Source organism: Schistocerca cancellata, chromosome 3 (genome assembly GCF_023864275.1).
Source record: "Schistocerca cancellata isolate TAMUIC-IGC-003103 chromosome 3, iqSchCanc2.1, whole genome shotgun sequence".
In the NCBI taxonomy this organism is placed as follows: Eukaryota; Metazoa; Arthropoda; class Insecta; order Orthoptera; family Acrididae; genus Schistocerca; species Schistocerca cancellata.
In genome coordinates this window covers 418,112,225-418,130,992 of record NC_064628.1, presented here as the reverse complement: position 1 = coordinate 418,130,992, position 18,768 = coordinate 418,112,225, and the positions used below count along the sequence as shown (strand labels likewise).

The 18,768-nt window shown below is 37.7% G+C and overlaps 1 protein-coding gene across 1 annotated transcript in view; it reads right to left on the bottom strand.

The window, feature by feature from the left end:
• Positions 1–212: 212 nt before the first annotated feature.
• The window catches only part of LOC126175164 (translocator protein-like), a 28,835-nt gene continuing 10,279 nt past the window's right edge, over positions 213–18,768 (bottom strand). Inside the window, exons 3-5 of the mRNA XM_049921751.1 lie at positions 18,013–18,133; positions 15,685–15,779; positions 213–639 (exon numbers count right to left, since the gene is read on the bottom strand). Coding sequence (XP_049777708.1) covers positions 460–639; positions 15,685–15,779; positions 18,013–18,133 — 396 coding nt within the window. The 3' untranslated portion in view covers positions 213–459. The remainder of the gene's footprint in view (positions 640–15,684; positions 15,780–18,012; positions 18,134–18,768) is intronic.

The following is an 18,768-nucleotide window of genomic DNA, read 5'->3' as shown; positions in this document are numbered from 1 at the left end:
ATGCCACGTGACCACTCCAGGATTAAGTGCAATCATTTGTATTTGAAAGGCTTGGTGTTATTTCAGGTACTGATAATTCAGCTAATGAAAACACTTTAACTGAAAATTGTACTACTACTATTTTACAGTACTCTTGAAACACATTAGGTCAATGAAATTTTTACGTATTTAACCATGTAGATTTTGTACTGATAAAAGAGCCAACAAAGAAAAATTGTTTACAAAATATATTTTGAATTTTTAGATATTCTGTAGTAACCACAACAATACAACAATTCATATATAAAGGCACAACAACATTACATTGCACAGGTGTTTCTAAAATTACAACTATTCTAAATATTTCACAGTACAAATAACATGAACTCTGACAATGAATATGAGAGCAATCACAAATTTATATTACATGCTGATGCAGTCTTGCTTGCAAGCCATGTCTGTGATTACAATAGGAAACATTTAGTCTTTGGCTTCCTTTTCCTTGGAATTATCTCTCCAAACACGGTAGGTCAGAGCTGTAGCAAGTGTGAGCCATGCCATGTATGGAATGAAAATGTATCCAGCAATCGGGTTAATTTTGAAGAAATAATAGCCACAAGCAGCAGCATTTCCCCACAGCACACCAATCTCTAGTAGACTCTGTTGCAAGGAAGAGAGGGAAACAAATGAGACTAACAAGTACACGACAACAGGAAAGCACACACAACTATATGTGGCCAAGATGTGTAGTTTACATTTTGGTTAGTCAGGACATGACCTTCTACGCACTACATAACTTTCAGACTAAAATCTGGCCCATTCTATTTATTTAGTTATTTATTTCTATAAACAAAAGCAATGGAGTTGCCCAGGTTTAATCACTCAGTACTACTACCACCACCAAAGTTCCATTTGATACACAATTCACTAGTTCTACATACAATTTTATATCAGTATAAAATATACTGATGTAAAACATTCATTTTAATCTGATAATCAAAACCTACTAATTACCAGCAAATTTTAATCAATATAAACAGGAGTCCAATGACTTGCGTTTTTAAATGCTGCTAGTTAGATCTATCTGGATCTTCTCAAAAGTTGACTTGGCTACCTAATGCTACCAGGGTTGCCTCAAGTTTCCCCAAGCGAAATTTCCCGACACTTCCCTGATTTCATGACTAGTTTTAGCATTTTTACACGACAAGTTTTGTCATCTCAAGGGTAAGTAAAGAGATACGCCAACAAAAAAATGTAAGGACTTTTGTATTTCTAAACGTGTAAGTAGAAATCTTAAGTATCAGCATAAACATCTTTTGTAATGAACTGTTTTTAGATGGAGAAAACAAGCCAAATGATATATATGTTTCATTAAGATCACTGGTGTTATTTTATTTCAATAAAACAAAATGCATTTGGATACAAAAATATGCATTTTGTTACAGTCGCAAGACATATTTAAAATACTTCACCGATTTCAGAAATAACCTCAGAAAAAAAGTGGGCAGCGAAGAGTTGTGTAAACCAACACTATAGGTGACTGCCAATAAAACGTTACTTCTACTACGTTCGTTATTGTCGGTTATTACCCTCTGTGTTATGTCTATTATTTTACAGGTATTGTGTGGTTTTTCTTTCAAGAAATACGTGAGTACATAGCATAAAAACTGCCAGCGACTGCCACTGTTTTCTTCTTATCATCCATTCTTTCTAATGTGTAAACTACTTTAAAAGTGCCAAAATGTACTAGAATACATAAAATGTCTATAAAATGCCACACTGTGCAATGTACTTGCAATGAGCCAGTCACAATTCCTGAAATTCATCGTCCATGGCCCCGGCCCGCCGAGAATCACCACACTCCTCGGTACATGGATAAACCACAAAATCCACTGTATTACACTGCACACAAACAGAGCTGACCTGCCGGCAGATCAGTGAGACTAGATCTGATTGGCAGGGCTCAGCACATTAGTGGGAAATGATGGGCTTCAGATCGGCAGGCCCGATCCGTTAGAGATACTTCCAGAATTAGCCTGCGGTTTTGGTCTGTCATGGAAGTTCACTTGTGTGGCCAGGCATTCACATGCCTCAGACACCATGTTGATGAAATGAGACTGCAGTGATCAATCCAAGCAACAGACAACCTGTGTGAATACTCCGAGAATCAATACTGATGAGGATAGGTAGCAACTCACCATAAATATGATTGCTGAGCTGCAGACAGGCACATAGAAAAGAATCACAGTTTTTGGCCATAGCTTTTGTCAGAAAATGAGAGCACACACACATTCACACAAACACTCAGACACAACTCAAGCACTCATGACTGCCGTCTCTGGCCACTGCATCAACGGTCTCTGAGAATCAGATACTAGCAAACCACTTCTCTCACCTTTCTGCCTCGCATCGGCAGCTGCTAGGCTAACGGCAAGAAGTGGTGGCAGCACTGACTGCAAGCTGAGGTGACTGGTAGAAAGGGAAGATGCAGTAAGAATGAGGGAGTAGGGAAACGGCACACATACTCAGCTGCGCCCAGTGACGATGCATGACATCTCAGTGAACAAATGATTTCATTTACTGAAACAAAAATGAGATTCTTCCAGTATTTCTTTCAAATTTCCCTGGCACACTTTAAATTCCCTGCTATTCCCCAATTTCCAGAACCCTGGCTACAAAACATTCAGCACATACTTCATACTTCTGGACCCTGGTGTATGTCCTTGTCCATTCTTTACTGAGACAAAGCCTAAAAACACCTATACATCTACAATTTTGTTACGTTATGTAACTATAGATTATTTTTTAATTAAATTTAACCTGTTAGCTGACATACTTTTAATCAAACAATTAAACACAGTGCAACCTGCAGAAGCAAATTTATTTGGGAAATTTACATAACAATTATAAAAACACTATTTGAATAACTACAGTCAACACTATGATCCGATTCATTTAATCAGAGACTTTTGCAGAGAATATATAACTCTTCTTGGGTTTCCTGTCTGGTTCAGTTGTTGGTTTTGTCTGAATTTTCTGTCTTGAGAGTTTTCACTTCTTGTCACTGGGGCTAAGTGCGCATGAGAGCATATTTGCAAATGCTCATACACAGCTTAACTAAAGTTGAATTAAATAGAAATTATATACCTAACAGTGGCATAACAACAATGGATATGCAACGGAAGTTATAAAAAGAGAAATTATGAAAGAAAACATAAAAGAATACCAAGCCAAAAGAAAACTATATCATCAGCTAATTACAACTGCTGCTGTGTTCTTGAGTCTGAAGACTGATCTGATGCATCTCTCCACACTGGTCTATCATGAACATGCATTCTTATCTCTGCATAACTACTGCAACCCACATGTATTTGAACCTGTTTACTGTATTCTAGCTTTGGTCTCACTAGACTTTTTGGCCCACACATCCTTCCACCAGACTATGGATCCCTTGATGCTTCAGGATGCACCATACCAGGCTATCTGTTTCTTCAAGTTGTCCCATAAATTTCTTTTTTCTCAAATTAAGTTCAGTATCACCTCATTATTTGTTCGATGTACCCATATAATTTCCAGCATTCTTCTTTAGCACCACATTTCAAAAGCTGCTTTCCTCCTCTTGTTTGAACAAATCTTCATTCATGTTTTACTTCCAGACAAGGATACATTCAATATGAATGACTTCAGGAAAGACTTCTTAACACTTTAATTAACATTCGATGTTACCAAATTTCTCTCTTTCAGAAACACTTCTATTGCTACTGCCAGTCTATATTCTACATCCTCTCTACTTTTGGCTATTGTCAATTAATTTGTTGCTCAAATGGCTGAACTCATCCACTACTTTTAGTGTTCCCTAATCTAACTGAGGAGCATTTTTTCAAAGCTCAATATAAGCAAAAAATTTCAAAATTGTATCAGACAGGGTAATGGAATAATGTTGACATTTTACATCAACCCCTGATCCAATTTTAGCAAAAGTCTACTATTGAAGTGTGTATGAACAATCCAAATCACGAGATTTTTAGCAAAACATGATATATGCATTCTTAAAGCTACAGCAAAAGTCGACAGATGCAATATAAGTACTCTCTAGTGCCTTTGCTCTATTTCCACAGCAAGCAATTAACAATAATGGAGAATGCAGGCTGCTTTAAGTGATGTTAGTTATTGCCGCTATGATATTTACTGGTGGGAATAGAGTTGTAGCCAGATTTCATTGTTGTAGAAATACCTGCAGTTTACTTTTAAAGAAGTATTCACTTGATGCTCATGTGTACATCTACAAAGAAGTATTGCAAGCCGAAGCAGAATGTATGATGATTCTTGTGATTCTGAAAATGGTATACAGTTCAAAGAATGTTCTGATGGAAGAAAATTCCAATTCAAGAAGAGATTGCATTGACCTAAAAAACAAAGCAAAAAGTGTTAGAAGGAACCTATCATTAAATGCAATCATGGACTTGAGGTTTCACCTTCAGAAGCTAAATGAATGAAAGAATGCAAAGCCGCTGAGCTCCGCAATGAAGATATTTCCCATTTTCACCATGACATGACATTATTACATAAAATGGATCAATACAAGTTTATGTTAATATTTCTTCACCTCAGCACAGAGTAAGACAGAGATTTTGGAACCAGATTACATAGTGTAAGGCATTTCCAAGGGCAGATTTGTTGGCTATGAAATGTAGATTGGAACTGAAGAAATTACAAAAAGGTAGGAAATTAAGGAGATGGGACCTGGATAAGTTGAAAGAGCCAGAGGTTATTAAGAGTTTCAGAGGGAGCATTAGGCAACAGATGACTAGAACAGGGGAAAGGAATACAGTAGAAGATGAATGGGTAGCTTTAAGAGACAAAATAGTGAAGGCAGCAGAGGTTCAAATAGGTAAAAAGACAAGGCCTTGTAGAAATACTTGGGTAATGCACAAGATATTGAATATAATTCATGAAAGGAGAAAATATAAAAAATGCGGTAAATAAAGCAAGTGTAAGGAAATAAAAATGTCTAAAAAATGAGATTGACAGGAAATGGAAAATAGCTAAGCAGGAATGGATGGAGAACAAATGTAAGGATTTACAGGTATATATAACTAGGGGAAAGATAGAAACAGTCTACAGGAAAATTAAGGAGGCCTTTGGAGAAAAAATAATTGTATGAATATCAAGAGCACAGTGGAAATCTAGCCATAAGCAAAGAAGGGAAAGCTGAAAGGTGGAATGAGTACATAGAGAGCCTACACAGGGGAGATGTATTTGAGGCCTGTATTATAGAAACGGAAGAGGACATAGATGAACATGATATGGGAGATACGATACTGTGAGAAGAATTTGACAGAGCACTGAAAGACCTAAGAGAAAACATGGCCCCTGGAGTAAACAACATTCTGTTAGAACTATTGATAGCCTTGAGAAAGCCAGACATGAAAACTTTTTCACCTGGTGAGCAAGATTCATGAAACAGGTGAAATACCCTCAGGCTTCAGAAAGAATATAATTCCAATTCCAAAGAAGACTGATGCTGACCGGTGTGAATCTTACCAAACTATTACTTTAATAAGTAATGGTTGCAAAATACAGTGTGCATGTTAAGTCCAGGAACACTTTAAATTCTTTATTGCACAAGAACTAAACACTTTGCAGATGTCATACATATTGCATTTTGAAGCGAAGCACTGAAAGTCCCCCCCAAACATTCGATATTCGAACCATGAGTGACCCGGCACAGGTCAATACGGTGATCTAATTTTTGCCATTCTCGTCCCAGCACGGCATCGTCAACTGTGGCAGTCTCTTCCTGTATTCTCTCCCGGAGCTCTGCTACATCATGTGGTAGAGGTGGTACATACGCCAGATCTTTAATGTGTCCCCACAGAAAAATGTCACATGGAGTGAGATCTGGTGTTTTTGTCGAACTCCAACAAACAGAAAGTTCGCTCTGCACCTGAACTTGCCATGTTTGCAACTAGCATTGACTATCAGCAAACTACCAAACTATGCTGTGGTGGTATACATGAAAAAACTTTCAGGGCTTCTCTTCGAAATGACATATGTATCACATCTGTACAATGTTTGGTTCTTGTGCAATAAATAATTGAAAGTGTTCTCGGACTTTATGTACACCCTGTACTAACACAAATTCTTTACAGAAGAAGAATGGAAAAACTGGTAGAAGCCAACCTTGGGGAAGAACAGTTTGAATTCCAGGAAACTGTAGGAGCATGCGAGGCAATACTGACCGTATGACTTATCATACAAAATAGGTTAAGAAAAGGCAAACCTATGTTTATAGCATTTGTAGACTTGGAGAAAACTTTTGACAATGTTGACTGGAATAATCTCTTTGAAATGCTGAGGGTAGCAGGGTAAAATACAGTGAGCAAAAGACTACTCCCAACTTGTACACAAAACAGGTGGCAGTTATAAGAGTCGAGGAGCATGAAAGGGAAGCTGTGCTTGAAAAGGGAATGAGACATGGCTGTAACCTATCCCTTATGTTATTCAATATGTACACTTAACAAGCAGTAAAGGAAACCAAAGAAAAATTTGGAGTAGAAATTAAAGCTCAGGGAGAAGAAATAAAAACTTTGAGGTTTGCCGATGACATTGTAATTTTGTCAGAGACATCAAGGGACTTGGACGAGCATTTCAACAGAATGGACATTGTCTTGAAAAGATGACGACACATGAATATCACCCAAATTAAAACAGGAATAATCAAACACAGCTGGATTAAATCAGGTGAAGCTGAGGGAATTAAATTCAGTAGGATGTAGGTTGCAGTAGCCACTGGGGGATGAAGAGCCCTGTACAGGACAGTGTAGCTTGGAGAGCTACATGAAAACAGTCTTTGGACTGAAGACCACAACAACAACAGCACAGAATTGTGGAAAACCAGAATGCAAAAAGGAAGAAACAGTGATGAAGTATATCACTAGAAAAAGGAACGGTAAACTAGTGCCTGTTTGTGCTGCCACTTTCCAAGGAGTACTTGGCATGTGAAAGGATAGGTTATCCTATCTAGCACACAGATTCCATGAAGGAGGAAGGTTGTCAAAGGAAAGGAGAGGAGGCAACAGAACAGGAATGGGCCACAAGGAGGTAACTGTTGCCATTAGGAATGATAAAAATAAATAAAGAAGTGTAGAGAGAGGCACCATGGAAGGAGGAAGTCTATGAGAGGCTATTTGCCATCAGATCTCAGATTTCATAGCCAATAAAATGTTCAAGACATTCTGTGAAAGAAGAAAAAACTTAGGACTGAAACAATGGTCCTTATCAAAACACAAGCATATTATTATTATTATTATTATTATTATTATTATGTGCGATTGGACCCATACGGATCACGCAAAGCTTTTCCGATTCAATTTTTTAATTCTCCAAACTTCTCTCATTCTTTCCCCATGAATTCTCTTTCTTTCCTCTGTCCATTTTGTCCCCTGTCTCTTGCAAACTTCATTCACGGGTTGTACTTTCCAACTATTGATTTTTTGCCTGTATACATTTCTTTTATAACTTCTGAAGAATTTATTTGTGCATTTGCTAGATCTGTTTTGGTTTCTTTGATCCAGGGTATGGTTTTCAATTTTTCAATGTATATTAAAATTTTGTGGGAGAGTCTGGGTGTTGGGAGTCTGTGGATATGACCGTAAAATTTTAGTCTTCTTTTCCGGATGTCTGCGGCGAGGTTAGATAATTTTTCTGTAGTTTTCCGAGACTGTAACCTGTATCCATCTTCAGTTCTTTTTGGGCCAAGAATCTTTCTGATAATTTTGCATTCCTCTTTCAGGATGCCTTCCAGGTCGCCTTTTCTATGGAGTGTGAGTGTTTCGCTGGCATATAGTGCTTCGGGCTTGATTACTGTATTGTAGTGTCGTATTTTTGAGTGAATGGAGAGACATTTTTTATTGTAGATGTTGTGGGTTTTCCAGTATGCTCTTTTCAGTTTTTGCAGTTGAACTTTTTGTGCAGTTTTCTCTCCCCTGTGGGTTCTAGGACCTCGCCTAAGTATTTAAAGAATGGAACTCTCTCAATTTGTCCATATTTTGTAGTCAGTTTTTGAGTTTCAAATTTTGAGCAGATGAATTTGGTTTTTTGGAAGAAAATTTGTAGCCCAACTTTTTCGGCGCATTCTTTGAGAATGTCTATCTGTTTAATTGCTGTGGTCTCGTTTTCTGCTAGAATGGCCACGTCATCTGCAAATGCCAAGCATGAAATTTTAATACCATCTTTCGATCTTCCTAGTTGTATAGGCTTCCAGTAATTTTGATTCTTCAGTTATTTTTCCCATTCTCGGATGACTTTGTCTAAGACAAGGTTGAAGAGGAGTGGAGACAAGCCGTCACCTTGTCTGACGCCGGTTTTGATCAGGAAGGGCTCTGATATTTCACCCAGGAATTTTATCTTAGAAGTTGTGTTTGTGAGCGTTTCTTTGATAAGGTTTAGAGTTTTCGGATCGAGTCCTAGCTCCTCAAGGATAATAAAGAGAGATTGCCTATCGATTGAATCATAAGCCTTTGCGAAATCAACAAAGGAACAAATGATCGGACTGTTTCTGACTGCTTTGTATTTTAGTGTTGTCTTCAAATTGAAAATTTGTTCTGCACAGGATCGGTGAGGGCGAAAGCCAGCTTGGTATTCACCAATACTGTGTGAGTTGTTCTTGCGTTCGTTGAAGAAGACAAGCTGAGAGGATTTTATAAGTGACTTGGAGAAGGGAGATTCCTCGATAGTTGTTTATATCTGCCATGTCTCCCTTTTTATGCAGTGGATGAATTAGGGCGCATTTCCAATCTTCTGGTAGTTTCTCTGTCTGCCAAATGTCTGTGATGATTTGAGTGAGTTCTTTGAGGGAATTTGGTCCAAGATTTTTAAGTAGTTCTGCAGTGATATTATCTTCTCCGGATGCCTTGTTGTTTTTCAGTCTATGAATATGTCTTTGGATCTCCTCAAACATTTCAATCTATCATTCAGGATATCTCATAGCGATACCTGCTCCACTTATAAGGTTGGTTTAATGGGAATAAGAGCAGAAGCCGGTCAGCAAAAGAATGAACTACAAACTAAACACAGATTACATAAATTTCGTGCAAAGTGGTTTTGATATAATGAAGGAAGATAATCCAACTGTCATTAAAATTTGCTTTGACATACAGCAAAACCTGTCTATTCCAAAACTGTCAGTCAGTGACATTTTCTATGCTAGACAGATATGGTTATCCAAATTGTGCACTATGACCCACACTAAGGAGCAATAAAACGAAAGCAGCATCTTTTACACCTGGTAAGAGACAGAATCTTCAAGAGGATGCAATCAAGTTGTTTGGCTTTGCTGGATTTTCTTTCCAGCTCAGGAGAGGGGGGGAAAAACACCCACAATCAAATTATTCCAACATTCTTGCAGCAGCCAAAATACGAACAGTTGTATGATGGTGATTCTTACAGTATTCTTGGAAACGAGCACAAAATTCGATGATATTCCTCATGCCTTCCTTATTGTATCTTGCACACCAGGTGGAATGATTTTGTGATGGGTAGCTCTCTCAAGGATTTCAATAATTCTGCAGGAATGTCATCTACCCCAAAGGCCTAGTCTTGAATTGTCAAGTAGAGCTCTGTCAGATTCTCCTCACGGTATCATACTTACTGTCTCATCTTCTTCTACTTCCTGTTCTCTTTGTATAATATTAGCTTCAAGTATGTTACCCTCACACAGAAATCCATATACTGCTTCCACCTTTCAGCCTTTCCTTCTTTGTTTAGTATGGGCATGACATTTATGCTTTTAATATTCATCCACATCACAGCTATGCTTTTAATATTCATCCAACTGCTTCTCTTTTCTTCAAAGGTGTGTTCAGTTTTCCTAGAGGCATTGTGTAACTCTCCCATAGTCATGAATGCTTTTTTAGTCTTGTTTTCGTCCTGCTTCGACATTTTGCATTATCTGTCAATCTAATTTTTTTAGACAGCTGTAATCCCTTTGGTCTGTTTAATTTTCTGCATTTTTATATTTTTCTTCTTGCATCAATTGGTTTCATTACTTCAAGCCATCAATTTATCTTCTATTGTCTTCCTTAGTCTTGTTTCATTCAATGGCTGATTAAAACTCCCTTCAAAACTTTCGATTTATCTTATTCCCTCTCCTTAATGTCCTACCTTTCTGCAATTTATTCAGTTTTAATCTGCAGTTCACAATCAATAATTTATGATCAGCATCCACATTTGGCCTTGGAAATGTTACGTAGTTTGAAAAAAGTATCAAAATCTCCATTGTCATTATGTAATCTATTTGAAACTTTCTGGTGTCTCCAGGTCACTTCCATGTATACAGCTGTCTCTTATGATTATAAACCAAGTATTAGAATTGATCTATTTACACCAAGCACAAAACTCTACCACGTGGGTTTCCTTTCCACTTCATTACCTCTCCTGCAGTCCAGGTTCTCAAATTATTTTCTCCTCTTGGTCTTTTCCTACTGTTGAATTCCAGACCCCCATCCCAATAAAATTTTTGTTTCTATTAATGGTCTGACTTATTTCTTTGACCTCAGCATACGTTCTTTCAATTTCCTCATCTGCAGAGCTAGTAGAAATGTACATTTGTATGAACGTAGTTAGTGTTGGCTTTGCATCTATCTTGGTTACAATGAAGGACTCCCTAATCTGACTTGACGAGGACCTGTTCTTTCTGCCATTGCACTTACCTAATTCCCAACGTATCTGACTTCAACCTATCCACTTCACTTCACTTTTTGAATTCTCAAATATACCTACTGAATTAAGGGATATAATCTCCCATGCTCTGACCTCTGCGAGTCCCTATTTTGTGATGTTAGCATTGTGGACTGGGATGGGGGAGGCTTCCACTGAGGACAGATGTGCGGGTTCTGCGACAGCACAGACACAATGAAAGTAACACAGAATAGGAAATAGTAAAACATCTTACTCAACTCTGGTAATGCTGGTTACAGCAACTGCAGAATGTAGGTTTAGCTTATTTGTTCTGTGTTGACTAAAGTTCCATGAATGAAAACTAAATAATGTTCTCTGCACTAACGTTGGAAGAAAACTAATCTTCTGTCTTAAGGTACTATTCAAAGGACAATTCAAAACAAACAGTACTCCATTAAATCTCTAGGCAGGCAGTCTGTCAATACAAAATACTTCTATTCACTGTTTTGTTTCTACTGACAACTAATCACCATTGATCACTGTTTCTATCTCACTCGATGACTTGAAGACATGCCGAACATTCTGCAGGAACTCCCTACCAATACCCGGACTGACTTACAACTTGCAACTAACAGCTTTGAACTAATACTTCCTCATGCACAATTAACGATTACTTAAGTGCATGTCTCTCTATCTGTTGGTGCTGATGCTCCAGGGGGAGTGATTCTCATGGGCAACATGATCAGTTTGCATGCAGCAACGTTCCTATTGTGGATGAACATCCACGGTACTTCTGGTACCAACTGTCACAAACTCTTCTTGTGTGCTATCTCACTACACCACAGTTTAGCATCCTCTTGTGCAGTACCCACAGCTGTATCAAGTTGATCCTGCACCTTTGGGCAACTGCTAAAGCTGCCCCCCCCCTCCCCAACACCCATAAAATTTCTTTTCTGCAACTTTTTTATGCAGATTTAGCGTATTTTGTATTACATATGTAGGTTCAATAAAAGTGGAGCATTATTGAAAAATTTTATGAAAATGAATCATACTGATGAAAAATACTGCACACAACAAATTAAATTGTAGAATATAAATTACAAATTGTATAAACCGTTGTTTATGTTTGCACATATATTTGTGAGTTCTCTATTTCTGGTTTATTTAAATTCTTTGATAATTTATAGGCAAATACTTGTCTCTCGTGTACACTGTGTTCGATACCACTCGAAAATTTTTCCGAACTGTACCTACGTGCTCTTCTAGTCAGAGATTTTGCAATATTTCTAGCTTGCTCTGCTTTTAGCTGTAGGTACATTTCATATGGTATCTGCTTATCACTGAGTGTTTTTTTTCTGTTTTGTCATTCCATATTCTCAAACCATACTTTTGTTTGCAGGTGGCTTGTTTCCCCAATACTTCGCCCACTGCTTGTTTCATACCATTCTTCATCCCTTCCCATTCCTCATTAATATCCTTCCTTGTTTCGTTTTCTATGAAATATCTGTTCAATCTTTGCTGATATGGGTCTGCTACTGATTTTTCTTCCAACACTGTAATCATACAATTTCCTTTATTTTTCTCTAGTATTAATTTGTTTTTGATCATTTAGTATTTTGGCCATTGGCAGATAATGGTCATTCTATACATAACATTCTCTGCATATTGTTACATCATTCACTAGCAATGCTGCTTGTCTATTAGCTATCACACAGTCTATGACTGATTTGGCACCTCTGTTACTCGAGGTATACTTATGGATGTGTGTTAGTATCTTCAATGTATTATATATGCAAAATTCTTGCATCATCATCATCATCATCATCATCATCATCATCACCACCACCACCACTAGTGTTATTTCTGGTTTCTCTGAACTTTCCTACAATGTTGTTGATAGGAATGTTCCCAACTCAGTATTCCAATCTCCACTGGTGTACATTATATCTCTTTCCCTGATATCTCCAATGACAGATTGTAATTTCTGTCTCTCGTGAATCTCGCCATGAAGTTTCATTTTCACGCAGCTCAATGTTTATGGCATCACATCTCCTGAACTATGTGTCGTACAATGATTAATTTTGCAGGCACATTCAGCAGCATATGTGTATACTGTCTGAGAAATATGTTGTGAACAGAGTTAGCAGTAAAGACGTAATAAATTAAAATGCTATGCCTGGTGTGGCACTTTTACTGCATGAACAGTTAAAATGTAGTAAGCGATAAACTTTAGCCCTTCTTCATTTTGTGGGGTTGTCAGTGAGAAAAAGTTTTAAATTATGCACAAGTTTGTTGAAAGTTGCTAAGTACTCTCATTCTCAAGTACTGGATGAACATAGTCTAACTATTCGTGCATCATAGACTACACTTCTTTTTCACCTCTACCACTTGATAGGGAGGTGGTTCTTATAACCACAGCAATTCTTTCTTGACACTAAGTGATGTGTGTTCCAAGTTTGGATTAAATTGATCCAGTAGTTCAGGAGGAGGTGCTTTGATTTGTAGTGAGAGTGCAAGAAAACATGACACAAAGATGAAGTGAATCAGCTACATGGTTATTAATTATTAAAGTAAACTTATAAGAGAGTTTAAAAATTTACACAAATGAACGATACACTACAAAATGCACTATTAACCCATAAGCATAAGTTGCCATGAGCAAAAGAATACAGAAAGATCACACTTTTTGGTGCAGGAATGTAACGGTGATGATGTTCTGAGTCCACTTTTTGCCTGACAAAGCAGTTACATTTTCTGAAAGTGGATGTAGAATGAATGACAATACAACCATTTCAGATGCACGGGACGAAATTTGAATTTTTTCACCTGACGTGTGAACTGATCCCAGACATCACTCCTTATCTAATAGGACACATTTGCAATTGTATACACTGCATCACTTAATTTTCATCTTGCACCTTTTACAGTCTCACATAACACAGCTTTGTTAAATGCCGCCTGATAGCAACAGTCGCTCATTTCGCCTTGTCATTGTCACTTTAAAGTAGTAACCTTGTTTACTCATCTTCTATTCTAAGTCACGACTAACGAAGTGACTGCAGTGCCACCATTCTCAGACTCTTTATACAAGCAGAACTACAGTGGTAATGAAAGAAGGCACTATACCAATCATATAAAAGTAGTGTCTAGATTTGTAAAGTTTGCAACCTGCAACATTAGCCTCAGACTTTCTCCGTTTCCAATCTCTATTGGGGAGGTTAATTGGCACAACAATCGCATCTGGGGTGCAGATAACTCTCACACTTTTAGGGAATATGTCACGAGATATCAAAAGGGTTAATATGTGGTGCGCGCTGATGAAAGACAGCATAGCTGAACTATATTTCTTCAGCAAGCAAAGAGTAACAGGAACCATTTATTCTAGACATTTTGAGCCATTTGCTGTTCCTCAGCTTCTCCCCCTTCTGCCAAATGCAATCTCCCAGAAGGATGGCACAGCACCATACTGGAGTTAACGTGCTTGTCACTTCCTGAACCGAACATTTCCACAGCAATGGATGGTGTGTGATGGACCAAGTGGGTCCTGCAATCTCCACGCATAGCCCCTTTGGTGGATTTCTTCCTGTGAGGTTATGTGAAGGACAGCGTGTACAAATCCCCTGCACACAACCTTGGCAATCTCTGCAGAAGTATGGCTGCAACAGCCTTTATCACCCCAAACTTGCTTTTGTGCACACACTTAGAGATATGGTATTGTCTAGACATTTTATGTGTTATGAAAACAGCCAATGAAGAATTGTATTAATTTCTTGCAAGAGACTCAGTTATTTTGCACATGCTGCAAACTACAATCATTTAAGTCTCATAGTTTTTTAAATTTTATCTGGAATTCAGTGAGATTCCATGGGGACACCCTGTACATTCAATATAAGGCTTTCCTTTGCCACGTTATTAATGTGGCATAACATAATATGGTACCTGGTCATTGCCAGTGGCAGCTTCTAGTGCAACTGACAAGAGTAGAATTCATCTCCCACAGAAATTGACAGTTGTATTGTTCTGAACTGTTGAAATCTAAATCCAAGTTATTGCCACCTATTCTTCTGTTTAAACAAACAGTAATACTCTGCCTTTTCCCTCCCTCAACAGAAGCTATCAAGGGGGTTAACTTTCTGCTTAACAGCAGATGGTTTTGCTCGTCTGAAGTCATCCTAATAGCTTCAGATACTATTGTGAAACTAGTGGCACATTTAAGGGAGTTCAGAAACTTTCACCGTGACCCTTGTTTTTTCTCCTTTATTGCACACCTTACTCTCCGTATCTCAAAGACTGTAAAGTTTTCTGCACCCGGTCATTGGCTGGCACTCTTATCCATCAAAGAGCAATATGCTTAGTGCACAGATGGCAAGTGGCATTCTGACTTTATGGGTTTAGATCCCACTTCTATCTGTACCCTCAATATCTCAGGTGATGGGTCCTATGCAGTGCTGAGACGAATTCTTCTGTCGTTCTTCACTGGTTAAACCTGATTTACATTGACTTTTTAGAGCCACACAGAACTCCAGCAATTGACCAAATTGGCCACTCTCCCATAATTTCCTATGGTACAGATTTGAAATTAATGAAATGACAGATGATACCCTCTTCCTGGAGCTGTGGAACATAGGAAATCCAAGCCAACGAGATCCCAGTGAATAAAGGAACTAAACTGCACATCCAGAAAGCAGGAGATTATGATCCCAGCATGCTAAGTTTGAAATATGAAGTGGGATATGAATCTGCTGCCACAGTGGCAGCGACAATCATCAGAGAAATGTCTTAACTTCTCTGTCACTGGTAGTGAGTAACACAGATCCTGATGGATTAGGGCATCTTTCAGCATAATTTCACTGATACCATAGAAGTCTTCTTACTGAAAATTCATCCAGCCAACAACTCAATGCACCAAAGATTCAAGAAGAATTTTAAATTATTTAAAATTAAACTAAACTAAACTATAGGTGGATACACAAATGCCTAAATAGGGGATAAAAATGCAAAGGCATAAGTAATAGTGGAACTTACGAGGCCAATGTTATGTGACCCAAAGAAAATTGGTGTCCATGCCCAGTTTAAAACCAGTTGACTTCCATACAGAGCCAAGGGAAGCCTTGCATCACCTTAAAAATAACAGCATAAACATCAAAGTACAGGCACAATGAACAATGTGAAGAGTAACAATAATTATTAGGCAATTACAAATTCAATATTTTTCAGAATGGTGTAGCATTCAAAGAGATTTGAGTTAGATTTTCTTCCGCTTATGAGCAATGGCCAAAAACTAGTACTACATACTAACATTAGAGTGACAATGATCCAATATCTATACTTCATTCAGTTCAGAAATATAATGCTGCTTTTACTGTTTGTATTATTTATTAACGTGGGCAATAATTCTTTGAGATAGGTGCTTAGCTCATGACACGCAATGTAATCCACATGGCAATTAACAGAAATGATAACAATGTCACCAAGTAATTCAAACAAGAGAAAAAAATGTACATTGAAGCAAAAGGACTACTGGCAATTATTCCAGGAACGGTCTTGTTTGAAGTTTCTTTTGTTGTGATATGCTTCTATGGGGCTGTGATCCTTAATAAATACATTTTGTAGAGGAAAGGAACCAAGAAGTGGTTTGTTACATTCCTGTGGCTAGTGCACCTCATCAGTTTGTTTTTATTGATTGTGAAAGATGCATGGAAGTACATTACTTATAATTAATAAGAAATGAGTGTATATTAACTTCTCTAGTTGGATAATGTAATAAAGCCATCTTCACATAAACAGTTTCTCAAAGTGAACTTAGAGCAATACAGTGTTGTAGTCTTTAATGACATAGGTAATACAATTTATTTCTAAATATTTGGCAAGTGAAACATAACATGGTGTGATGTGTTAAGCACCAATATAGCCACTTAATAATTTTTTTACAGTTTTGTGACAAGATTTCCTCCTAGGCTGTGTAGCGGGCTTTAGCATTGCCATAGTTTTGTTTAGATTGATTTTCCACACATTGTGAGGACCCTTAAACATGAGAGTTTAAGAGTGCGTGTGTATGTGGGGGGGGGGGGGGGGGGGGGGGGGTTACTTTAAATTATAGTTATCAAACATACCAGTATGGGCTGGACAAGAACTATTTCATATACGACATTTCCAACCTCAGCAAGCAACTTGGTAGCTATTACGAAATGCTTTGTGTACTCCATTTTGATTAAGGATGAGTAATGCTCACTCTCTTCCTTTTTCATTTGAGAAATAGTTTAGAGAATATTCCCAGTCCATCGCGATGTTTGGGTAAGACTTCCATGATACCAGATGAGATCGGTGATTCTTTCAACTAGGTGCCAGCACAAATCAGAGATGTAAAATGGCAGCCTGGTTGAGAGGGAGGCATGGGTTGTTCCCTTGCATCATAACAGTTCATGCTGACTTCAATAAGACCGGCATTAATTTCACTTTTAATTTGTTTTTCTCAGAAGGGGAGGATGTAGGCTGAATGGATGGTTTCTTGATACTACTGCTTTTGTTTGTGACTTTGATGAAACTTCTATAACAATAATATTCATCAATTAAAGCTAATGTTTTAGATGTGGGTGCTTGTTTTATATGATGCACAAGTTTCAATGCAGATACCACGTGCATTTTCTGAATCTCTGTAGCTCTTCACAATAAAAATCAGTGTTTCTAAATAATTATAAATAATTATTGGGACACTTGATCACAATGGATGAGATCTTACTTCTTGTCACTTTCAAATCAGAGGTGGTATAAGTGTGGAGGGCTGATCGAAAAATCAATGATGCTACGTGGTTGTGAAAACTACTTATTAATCCAGCAAAATGCTGGGAAACAAGGGGTCATGCCCCCTCAGTTATTTTTCCCTCAATCTACTTGTGAGTAGAAAAGCAAAGGAAATGACTAGCAGTGGTGCAAGGTACCCTCCGCCATGCAGCCTACAGTTGCTTGCTAAGTACACATCTAGATGTAGAAGCAGATATTGTTACATGCTTTAACACATGCAGTGGTAGTTGCAGCCCTTTAGTGGTGCAGCTACCCTGCATTGTACTGCAATCAGCACATGCCTTTCGTTGGGGTGCAGTTTGTCATTACTAAACATTGTGCACATTCAGTGTAGCTTAAAACATTATTAAAACCTATCTTTTCTATCCCATGTAGCAGTAATTTTACAAAATATGCCTTTAATAAATATGGCACATGGCTGGGCGACAAGGGTGTTCATTTAGTGCTCTGCCTTCAACAGTTAATTCCATGATACAGCAGCAAATAATGCAGGGTTCTATAGGAAGTCAATCAGTGATGTACCTTCACGAAAATACGAATTAATTCATGTACCTTCAAAACCACCACCATCTCTCCACACTAGGTATGAAGCATATCCCATGCTAGAGTAAAGACCTGTCCATACTGGTCCAAAAACTCTATTTGGTGGGCACCACACAGGTTTCTTCAATTTCTGAAAGATAAAGTAAATTACACTGATTACATTAATAGAACAATATTAACTACTTAGTTCTGTGCAGTATATTAACAACCAACACAATGAGCAATTTTTAACTTTAAATATGTAAAATTTACTGCAATAAAATAAGAAGTCATTAAGTTTTATTATTTTGTATAAATGTCACAATACTGGTGATAATCACAATGTATCCTCCTGCTTCTTTTATAAACTTAGAAAGTGGAACAAAACAATTAACAAAAATCACAGACTCAGTTTTTGCCCATCTGCTTCTATTCCACATCCAAGTGATGGAATGACATTGGAAACTCCTTTTATACTTACACAAACACTGTCACCATTAACAAGTGACACAGTAAGTGAGAATATTGACACACAACACAGTATTAGCACTGTGTGTGGCAAAAGATATCAAAATGAAATCAGTGTAACCTTTCAAACTGGAATTGAGAGATCAAGTAGTTAAAACTACACACGAGGTGGCCATTTCTGACATTTCTAGTCATAAGTAACAAATGTTTCCTGGTTTTCATCCCACTATTAGGTAGTTAGCCATTTTCTCTCTCTCTCTCTCTCTCTCTCTCTCAAATTTCCAGGTTGTCCTCCACGAATTCTTCGGCTGAATCGTA